Genomic DNA, 11,372 nt, shown 5'->3' with positions numbered 1-11,372 from the left:
ACATAAAAAGGTTTATTGTAGTCCTTAAGAAATGCAAAATGGCACCACTAGGGATAACCTAATGGTGTTGAGTGTGTTTAGTGTGTATTAGGTGTGCAGTTCGATTCCCTGTAATGTCCAAAAAAAAAGAAAAGAAATGCAAAATGGATCCATTTTAATCTTTTCGAGAGATTAATATGAGTTTTTTTTAATTTGTAAGGAATCACAATTTTAACTAAATGAATTCATTTTGAATTTATCAGGAACCATTATGGGCCTTTTTATTTGCTAAGAACTAAAGCGGACGCTTAGGACCAAAAAAGATATTTACTCATAAATAAATATTTTAATAATAATAAATATTATTTTATAGTAAATGTTGGCATCAATGGCAGCAAGGAGTTAAAGCCCCACACAAAATCACAAGTCACATGTATATGATTAGTAGCTTCATTTCGAATTCTCCACACAAACAAACGCAAGAGAAGCAGCGAGTGAGAGAGTCCCCATTCTACTATTCTTCTCCAATCCGTTTGAAATCAAAACGAAACCCTAGGTAGGGTTCCTTGAATAGAGCGATCGAATCACTATCATGGCGGAGGAGGGTGTTGCAGTTGCAGCTCCTCTGGGTTCTAGCGTGATCTCCTTAGTGAACAGGCTTCAGGACATCTTCGCCCGCGTCGGCAGCCAATCCACCATCGACCTCCCACAAGTGGCCGTCGTCGGCAGCCAGAGCAGCGGCAAGTCAAGCGTCCTCGAGGCACTCGTCGGCCGCGACTTCCTCCCACGCGGCAACGACATCTGCACACGCAGACCCCTCGTCCTCCAGCTTGTTCAGACCAAGAAGAAACCCGATGCCCTTGACGAAGAGTACGGCGAGTTCCTCCACTTACCTGGCAAGAGGTTCCACGATTTCTCCGATATTCGCAGGGAAATTCAGGTCCGTTTATTTTTTAGTACAAACTGTTTCTGCTTCGTTGCTTGTTCTTGTTCAAGTGTAATATATAATACTAGTCAGTGGAAGTGGATGTGGAAAATCTTTAGCGTTCTAGTTTAGGAGTCTAGTGTGAAATTTCTATGTTTAGATTTTAGAAGTGACGTGGAGCAAATTTTCAAGGATATTTCGAATTTTAGCATTTTCTGCCTGCAGGATCAATCCCATACTCCATAGTTTATTTGTTGTGACAATTTATAATCTTTTATATCCATCATATGTCTAACCGTAGGAATGTGGAACAAGCACGGCATGAGGTGGGATATTTGAATCCTTAAGAATCTTAGCCTGCTTGAAGTATTTTCACCTCAGCCAAACATGTGCCGTTGACATCTGAAATTTCCTAACTTATCTTGATGGATGAGAAGGTGGTGATCATTTAGTTCATAACCTTGGAGAAAGGAATTTTCCTGGTTTTTTATTTATGTGGTTGTTTGGCTGAGGTTCACCATGTTTGGAAGGGAGAATCCTTAACATCAGTTTTAGAGATAATGAGGGTGATCCCTTTCAATCATGATGATTATTTTCTCTATCCAGAGAAGAAGGCTAACATGCTTTCCCCAGTTACCGACAAGAAACACGCACACACAGCCCAGTTAACCATCACATAACTGAGTAGAATGAGGAGCAATCCGATAGTGATCCTCAATGGTCACGTCCATATATTTGAAGTTGATATTATGAGATTATGGCATCCGATGGTCCAACCATAGAGTGGAACAAATCGATATTTTAGAGATTTGATCATTTCGCATTAATAGATTGGAGTACAATTGAATGTAAAATAGTTGAATGAACTTTGAGGTATATTGTTTCCTCATTTGTCACAGCAGCTTTCAGTGCACCATCAGCACTGCTATAATGTTATTGACTGGTAATTACTGTCTTGGTTGAAATCCATAATCCATTTGAACTGATTTTCATGTTTTTAAGCTTGAAAGGTAGCTGAAATTGAGATTTCCAATATTTGCATCTGTGTAGAGTTTGATAAGGTTTACAGTGTACCAGTTTAATCCTTTTCCCTATATATGTGACTTTTGACTTGCATATCTTTATCCTCTTTCTGTAGGCTGAAACTGATAGGGAAGCGGGAGGGAACAAAGGTGTCTCAGACAAGCAGATTCGGCTGAAGATTTTTTCACCAAATGTTCTTGATATCACACTTGTAGATCTGCCTGGCATAACAAAGGTTCCTGTTGGTGACCAGCCTTCTGATATTGAAGCCCGAATCAGAACAATGATCATGTCATACATCAAAACTCCCACCTGTCTCATTCTAGCTGTCACACCGGCAAATTCAGATTTGGCTAATTCAGATGCTCTTCAGATGGCAGGAATTGCTGATCCTGATGGTGGGCTTTTACTTCCATATGCCTAAAACTTTGATATTTTCACATCTCTTTAATTGGTATTTAAATGTTTCTGTATCTGTTGCAGGTAACAGAACAATTGGTGTAATCACAAAGGTTCAGTATAATCTTCTGACATTCTAATTTACACTAATATTTGTGAAATTTGTTATGCTGACAATGTTAGGCACATATTATTTGGAATGTAGTTGGACATCATGGACAGAGGTACTGATGCCCGAAATCTGTTACTAGGAAAAGTTATTCCCCTCCGACTTGGTTATGTAGGCGTTGTGAATCGCAGTCAGGAGGTATGATGTTATTCTACTGCAAAGAAGGCAGTGTTTAACTAATTTAAACTTGCACGTTTCTGTTAGATATTCTGTTAAAATTACTGGTTATTGTATGTATATACATATGATTCGTAAGGGCACTTTGCAAATAAATATGCATATGCAAATTGCTTGATTAGCATGCAGGAAAATGTGTAATGCTGAAATATGGTTTGTCTATTGCTTTGTTAAATTAGGATATTCTAATGAACCGGAGTATAAAGGATGCTCTTGTTGCTGAAGAGAAGTTTTTCCGCAGTCGTCCTGTAAGGAAGTTCCTATGCATAGTTATGTTCTAGCTTTTTCACTTACATATATATACTGATTTTTATCCATTTATGTCACGCATAGGTATACAGCGGTCTAGCAGATAGTTGCGGTGTTCCTCAACTAGCAAAGAAGTTGAACCAGGTGGAGTCTTTATGACGTTGAAAACATAAATTATCATTGTTATATATTTTGATGTTTAAAATGCGGGCCTTGATTAGGGCTTTTGGCCTTCCCAAGTTCCCTTATTCGTGCAGAGTAAAGTATCCTCTTCATTCTTGCCATTTTTTCCTTCTTTATTTGACACTATAATATAGGTTTTTCCTTTATTGAAAGGCATGCAAAAGCCTCCTCCTTCGTATCATTTAATTATATCATTAAGCTATAAGAGGTGGGTTTTATAGAAGAGTTGATTTTGTAGTGGCTTTGGAATTTTGCTTTTAATCATTTGTATCATCCTTTGAAAAGGTAGAGGAAGGAGAGTTGAAATGATGAACCTCTTTTTTGTGGGGGTGCTGTGAAAGAATGAACTTTATAGGAGGATTTATTTGTTGCTTGGGTTTGGTAGGGATTGAAAGAGTTTGAAGTGAATAAGGCTAAGTTATAACTTTCTCAGACAAAATGCATACCATTTCAACATTGGAGAAGGAAAATTGTTAGATGATTATTGGAAAACACATTGAACAGAGCTAAATCCTTACAAATTGTTCCAGGTTCGTAACATGGGCTTAGTCAAGCATATCCGAGGCCCATAATTAGAGGAGGTCACAAAACTAAGGCCCATGCCCGGATAAGGTCAACCTACTTGGCACTAATATGTATACGCGGAATCCATATTAGGAGCCCAGAATATGGCCCTAGCCCACGCGTTAGTGGCACACGTGGACCCTACCACGATCTTACTAATGGCACCACTATTAACTACCCACTACGATTATAACCGTTAATAAGACCATATATAAGGATCCTATATAGGTGAATAATGGACAGATTACTCACAAGATTAACCCTTTAATGTTCATACAGAACACAAATTCTGCAAAAGATTAAATCATTCATAATTCTTATAAGAACATGGTTTCTGGACTGATGCATGTCATTATATTTGCCTGTCCATCTCTTTGCAGATTCTAGCACAGCATATCAAGACTGTGCTACCAGGGCTGAGAGCACGAATAAGCACTTCACTAGTTGCTGTTGCTAAGGAGCATGCAAGCTATGGAGAAATCACTGAGTCCAAGGCATGTGTTAATACTGGGATTGATCTTGGATATGTCCCTATGATTTGTTAAATACTTAAACAGTTAAATATACTGTATTGTGTATAATATTCTCCTTATTGCAACTATAAAGCAGCATCTTTTTTACTTTGGATGACTTTTGCCTTATTTTATCTGTAATTCTTCATCTCTGATAGGCTGGTCAGGGTGCTCTTCTCCTGAATATTCTTTCAAAATATAGTGAAGGTACCTACGATCACTACTATCTCGTTGCTTATCTCCTCTTCAGGTTTACCATCTGTGAACTTGTATTTTTTCTCTTTTTTTTTGTATTTGTTACCTGGAATTCCACATATTGTTACCTTTGCCAATTCAGTAAATGCTATCTCCATTTTCTTTCTTTTTGAAAACAGCATTCTCCTCCATGGTTGAGGGAAAGAATGAGGAGATGTCTACATCTGAGTTATCTGGTGGAGCACGAATGCATTATATTTTTCAATCCATCTTTGTGAGGAGTTTAGAGGTATATAATCCTATATTTACATATGACAGTGTTAGAAAATATACCCACTCTCATGCCATGCTTAAATTAGAGATGGAAAAAGAGCGGATCATAATTAACCCATTCATCCATTTGTATCTGATTTAAAAGAATTAAAATAAAAATCAACCAGCCTTTTTTCTTTGTTATAGTGGGTATCGAACCCCCTCCCCACCCATTCATTTATTTGATAAAATTCCAGCTCATATTGCATTTCATGGTGGATGCCCAACCACTTGTTAGTATTTATATATCATTTAATATTATTCAAGCATTATTAAATAAATAATACCATCAAATATTAGTAATCATATGTATGATCTTTTTAACAATGAAATATGTAATATTCTTTTATTTCAATTTACATTATCATATTGATTTTGTAAATGTTTAAATGCTTCATTTTGAACGATATTATTTTGGTGAAAGAAAATTACACAGATTAATGCATTTCAAGGAACAGAAAAATAAAAATAAATTTTATTATTATCACATTTATATGGTGTTGAGTTTAAGGCAATAGGCAAAATAAGTATTTGACTCCATGGCTGTGTTGCTTCTGTTCATTTCTTCAGAGCTAGATCCTTTGAGCCTTATTGTGTAACTTAATTCTGTCTTGAAGGAGGTAGATCCATGTGAAGATTTGACTGATGATGATATTCGTACTGCCATTCAGAATGCAACTGGGCCTAAATCAGCATTATTTGTTCCAGAAGTAGGTCCTGTTCCCCCCACTTTTTATTATTTAAAAAAAGGAGATAGAAATTTCTCAATTGCTATTTTGTAAATGTTTTTCTAAACTTTGTGAATCCAAATTCTAATCTTGTTAAATAAAAAAAAACCCACAAAGAACATATTTATCTATTATTTTCATGTAATTAGGTGCCATTTGAAGTCCTTGTGCGAAGGCAAATATCTCGTCTATTGGATCCAAGTCTTCAGTGTGCCAGGTTTATATATGATGAATTAATGAAGGTAAGGGCAGGGCTTTAAGGTTTGCCATCTCTAATGTCTAGCATCACCAAGTATGTGCCTAAACAAAATCCCTTCTCTTCAGATCAGCCATCGCTGTATGGTAACTGAACTGCAGCGCTTCCCTTTCTTGCGAAAGCGCATGGATGAAGTTATAGGGAACTTTTTACGTGAAGGCCTTGAACCATCTGAGAACATGATTGCACACATCATTGAAATGGAGGTATGATGAAATTTAACTTGTTTGGAGTATAAGTGTATAATTGCTACATCCTCTACCTACCTTCTACTTCAATCATCATGTTAATAATAGTTTATCAAAAGTCAATTACGTTGCAGGGCCAAAACTTTCATTTCTTCGAATACTGATGGGGTTGGGATTTCATAAATTTCATCAAACTGAAATGATTTTTACCTAATGCTTGTTTAGTCGATCGAGCATGGCTTGATGTGCTTTGTTAAAACATTGGTGACTGGTATTTTCTCTGAAATAAATTGGAAAAATCATCCTGATTAAATATATCAATAAGTTTTTGGAGTCTAGTAGGAACCCTTGACATGGCATGAGTCAGTCAGTCCGCTTATTAGTGTCAATTGTGATGGTCTGAGTATGAGAGTGAATCTTCAATTTCCTTAACCATAATTTCTTACTTAAATTGCTCAATTCTGCAGATGGACTACATAAACACTTCACATCCAAATTTTGTTGGTGGAAGTAAGGCATTAGAAATGGCAATGCAGCAGACCAAGTCTTCTAGGGTTGCTGCAGCAGTTTCTCGGCAGAAGGTATAGATATTATGTGCTGTAATTCCAAGTATGCCCTATGTTTTCATTTTAGTTATGAAAACTAATTTATGTGCTAGCCTTTGTTTTTGTTTTAAAATTTTCTCATGAATTTCCAATAGGATGCTCTGGATTCTGATAAGGGATCGGCCTCTGAAAGAAGTGTGAAGTCTCGTGCTATGCTTGCAAGACAAGCTAATGGAGTTGTTGCTGATCAGGTTTGTAATTGTATACTGTTTAATTGACTAGAAATTTTCCTTCATATCTTAATATAGGAATCAATGTAAGGACTACTAAATTAGTTACCCAATGTTATCACTTCAATTCTTATGGTATAAATAAAAAACAGGGCGTTCGTGCTGTGTCAGATGTTGAGAAAAGCGTACCCTCGGGTATTTTGTTTCATTTATTTAATGTTTGAGTTTGTCATCACATTTGTTTTATAATATATTTTCTTCTAAGGTTTTGTTTTGGCTGTCCAATCTTCAATCAAGTGATTTTGATGTATGTACAAACATCATTATTATTTTAAGATATTTACATTTTTTAAATGCTTGATATTTTTTCAGGAAACACTGGTGGATCAAGTTGGGGTATCTCATCCATTTTTGGCGGAGGTGATGGCCGTATGTCTATGAAGGAGAATATAGCTATTAAACCACATACTGAACCAGTTCACGGTGTGGAGCAATCATTCTCCATGATACATTTGAGAGAGGTATATATATGTGTGTTACATTTATCATCAGCTTGATCTAAATATGTTCCATAGATGTAAATTTTCTTAGTGTGCTTTGGTTTTTGTAGCCACCTCCTATCTTGAGGCCATCTGAGAGTAATTCAGAGACAGAAGCTATTGAAATTACAGTGACAAAGTTGCTTTTGAGATCATACTATGACATTGTCAGGAAAAATGTTGAGGATCTTGTCCCCAAAGCAATTATGCACTTCTTGGTACTTCATATCATTCTTTTTAGCTTTGTAAAGTGTTGCAATTATATATCTAAAATAAGTAGTCTATTGCTGTCAATTGCAATGTTCTGTTGTATAGCATATAGAAAAATATATTCCTATTTTCTTATCCGTTTTGTAGAGAAAAACTTGCTTAGACTTTTTCTGCATACGTTGCGTAAACTAAACCAATCAACAACTGACACATCATTACTTCAAATGTAAAATAATTATGTAGCACAAGAACTGATGCAATTATTTAATATAAAATGATTAAGAAGGCAAGTCTGGAGCAGTGGCAAAGATACTTCTATTTTATTTAATATAAAATGATATTATGTCAATACTTAATTGGTTTAGTCTATACAACTTGTGTGAATGACCATATACTCTTTGCTATTATTTTGGATTGGTTGAGAATACTTGAATTTTATGCATTCCTTAAATCCTTAAACTGTCTTCTTCTGAATCATATCAGGTAAACAACACCAAGAGAGAGCTGCACAATGTCTTCATTAAAAAGCTATACAGGTTGTTTATTACTGGCTAATTTATTCTGATGTATATATAAAATTTTCTCTCATGTTGCTTGCTGATTGTACTCTGTATGTCGCATTGAAACCAGAGACAACCTGTTTGAAGAGATGTTGCAAGAACCTGATGAGGTAGCGACAAAAAGAAAGCGCTGTCGAGAACTGCTCCGAGCTTATCAGCAGGCTTTTAAGGTGGGTAGTCATAATACTTTAATTGGCGACGTCTTACCAAATTTCTGTGTTATTTTACATTGCATGTTTGATTCTCCTTTATTTAAATTGGTAGCTTTGACATTGTGAGGTTCACGACTTTTGGTGCTCACAATCACATGGTCTGTTCATCCATAGAATATATAGGGGCCCATCTAGTGAAAGGAGTGGTTTATTGTAAGAGGTGAGAGGATCAAATCCATACATGGATGGTCAAGATGAAGTTACTTTTAAGTTACGTGATCAGTTTTAAAAGTCATGACTTTATGTCATGACTTTTAAACACAGCGTTCTCGTCGACGATATTTGGGTCTCACATGGTGTAATCGTACCTATTATTGGTTACCAACCCCCTTTTCAACACACTTTATTAATGGGTGAAACCCAATGTTTTCTCAACTACATAACTTGAGTCCAATCTCTGTTAGCGGGATGCGCGCACACACACACACACACCTACCTTTGACGATATTTCTCTTTGATGATATTTGGGTCTCACATGGTGTACTCATACATATTACTGGTTACCAACCCCCTTTTCAACACTCTTTATTAATGGGTGAAATCCAATGTTTTCTCATCTACATAACTTGAGTCCAATCTCTGTTAGCGGGACACACACACAAACCTACCTTTGACAATATTTCTCTTTGACGATATTTGGGTCTCACATGGTGTACTCATACATATTACTGGTTACCAACCCCCTTTTCAACACACTCTTTATTAATGGGTGAAACCCAATGTTTTCTCAACTAACTTGAGTCCAATCTCTGTTAGTGGGATCAGCATGAGACTTCACCCAATAATAAAGAATGTTATAAGAGTGTGTAAAACTAGCATTTCTCCACTGGTAATTGGTTTGTCTGTATGGGATTCTGTTTGAAACATTGGTTTTCTATGAATCATACGTCAATTGCAAGGGTTGCAACATTATGTGATACTTCTTACCTGACGTCGGTACTGAGTCTGTTTTCTTCTTATTGCCTCTGTCTGATGACTTTGTTCGTCTTGGTAGGACTTGGAGGAACTGCCTCTGGAAGCTGAAACAGTTGAAAGAGGATATAGTTTGCCTGAAACAACTGGTTTGCCTAAAATTCATGGATTACCAACTTCATCGATGTATTCTACAAGCAGTTCTGGAGACTATTATGCAGGTTCTCCCAAATACCCAAAGTCAAAAAGGTCTTCCCACTCTGGGGAGCTTCAATCACCATTGCATGCTAATGCAGATTCCAATGGAAGTGGGAGACCATTTACGTCAGGTTTTTATCCCATGGTTGATGTATGAGCTATAGCTGAATGAGCTCGTTGGTCCAAGTAGTTTAACTTAAGGCATTTTATTCATTTGATTACACTGCAACTTCCGGGATTTGGGATTCTGATTCCCGGAGCTGCACTGCATGAAATTACTATTATCTAACTAAAATGATCTTGAATGTTGGCCACTGCTTTCTTTACTTAAGTTCACTTTTTGGTCTCATGTAGCATTGGGTTATTTACAAGGCTCCAGAAATAAAACAGGAGGTGGTGATCTTTCACATTTTTGAGAATCGGCTTTCTATATATTCATTTATATGACCTTACTTTTTTCAGTGGTTAGGATATATTTCTTAGCAATTATGCAGTTCCACATTTTGTTCGCAGTAATGGCAGGACATATTAGCTATGTGAATTGGCTGGCAATATAGAATTTTCAATTTTAGATGAGATGTGGGGATTTCCCTAGTGATTGTGATTGCAATTGTTTTAAAGAATTCTTCATCGCTCTATTGATTCTATTATTGCACTGCTTGAAGTTGAATTGTTTTTCTCCTGTGAAAATAGTACTATAAATCCTGATTAGCAGGTTTGCTTGCGCCTCGCTTGTACCCAGGGCTCTACGAAAAAAGAGCAGCTTTTAAAATTCACGCAGATTCTTTGGCCAAAAAGGTTTTTCAAAAATGTATATATAAATAAAAAAATAAATCTGATCGAATCATTGAATCATAAGGTAGGTGATTGCGATATATTGATGTTTCTTCGAATAGCTATTTACCTTTAAGTAGCGTTAGCTGACGCACAATAAGGAGTTGTGAAGTTTTACACACGAGTTCAAAACTAGGGATCGTGAAAACTTTAATAGCTTGATTAATTGAGCTGTCGTTCCCAATTTGTTGAATTTATTATTGTACGAGTTTAAAGTTATTTTAGATAATTTTATCTAATGTTCATGAAAATATACATAAAAAAGTGTGTGGAGTTTGTATTTTTTTTCCTTCTCTTTATATAGGTCTACATGGATTTTACATATTTTTGTGTATATTTTGATGAATATTAAATAAAGTAAGTAACTTTAAAAATTTTAAACTCTATATATTGTGTCAACAACGAGTGAATGATTATGGAAGGTTTATTTGAGACAAGAATGAAACTTTCAGTGATTCAAAATTCAACAATTTGATTTTCCACTTCAGCATAGGGTTACAATATATAGTAACTGTATATGTGCCCCGAGGAATAGCCTTGCATGCTATAAGAAAACAAGGGTTCATGAATGCTATACTTCAGAGCCGATTTGAATGGATTTTCATAAGTTGCTTTATTTTTTATTTTATTTTTTAAAATCTTTTTCAAACATGTAAGTGTTTGAATGTCTGCTTTAAGGGGAAAAAAAAAAAAAAAAGCATAAGTCCAAAAACTTACTTTTTTTAATCCAACCTTAACCAATCCCATCTCCCTATTATTATCGTTGTGATTACCACTATTTTCATTACCATCATCATTGTTGTCACTACATCCTACCATCACTGTCATTATCCTGTTGTTGTCGTTGCTGTCGCCGTTGCCACACCCCACCATCACTACAACTATTTTGCCATTCTTACTACTATCCCGTCACCATCCATATCCCTGTCGTCGCCACCACCATCCTTACCCTCATCATTGTTGCTGCATCACCGCTTCTGCCACCATCAAATTTATTTCTAAGATTTGTTTTTACATATCCTTTTAATAATTTTGTACAAAAATTTTTTTTTAATTTTAACATTCAAATAATGTATGGAGAAAATGTTTGTCGTTTTAAAGAATACAATTTTCTTCATTTTAAATAAAACGATTGTGTTTTAGTGAATTGTTACATTCTCTCTCTTTCACTATTTACGTATTTTTTTACTTTCTTTCTCCACAAAAGAGAAATGATATAAAATTATATCTTTTAAAATGCCAAATGTTTTTCTTATAATATATTTAGTAAAAG

At 35.7% G+C, this 11,372-nt stretch overlaps 1 protein-coding gene across 1 annotated transcript; it reads left to right on the top strand.

The window, feature by feature from the left end:
* Positions 1 to 462: 462 nt before the first annotated feature.
* LOC133313457 (dynamin-related protein 3A-like) lies at positions 463 to 9,834 on the top strand. The gene is made up of 20 exons (XM_061514830.1): positions 463 to 919; positions 2,043 to 2,325; positions 2,411 to 2,439; positions 2,532 to 2,633; positions 2,852 to 2,920; positions 3,006 to 3,065; positions 4,049 to 4,162; positions 4,339 to 4,387; positions 4,555 to 4,664; positions 5,305 to 5,397; positions 5,565 to 5,657; positions 5,740 to 5,877; positions 6,327 to 6,440; positions 6,560 to 6,655; positions 6,787 to 6,829; positions 7,007 to 7,155; positions 7,245 to 7,391; positions 7,867 to 7,919; positions 8,014 to 8,113; positions 9,150 to 9,834. Exons 1-20 carry the CDS (start codon positions 572 to 574, stop codon positions 9,420 to 9,422), a joined length of 2,463 nt encoding a protein of 820 aa, XP_061370814.1. The 5' UTR covers positions 463 to 571; the 3' UTR covers positions 9,423 to 9,834.
* Positions 9,835 to 11,372: the final 1,538 nt, after the last annotated feature.

This window comes from Gastrolobium bilobum, unplaced genomic scaffold, assembly GCF_033153095.1.
Source record: "Gastrolobium bilobum isolate Gb01-03AN ecotype WA unplaced genomic scaffold, APGP_CSIRO_Gbil_v1 utg3603, whole genome shotgun sequence".
Lineage (NCBI taxonomy): Eukaryota > Viridiplantae > Streptophyta > Magnoliopsida > Fabales > Fabaceae > Gastrolobium > Gastrolobium bilobum.
Note: the sequence above shows the minus strand (reverse complement) of the source record. Positions and strands in the feature narration are given on the sequence as shown.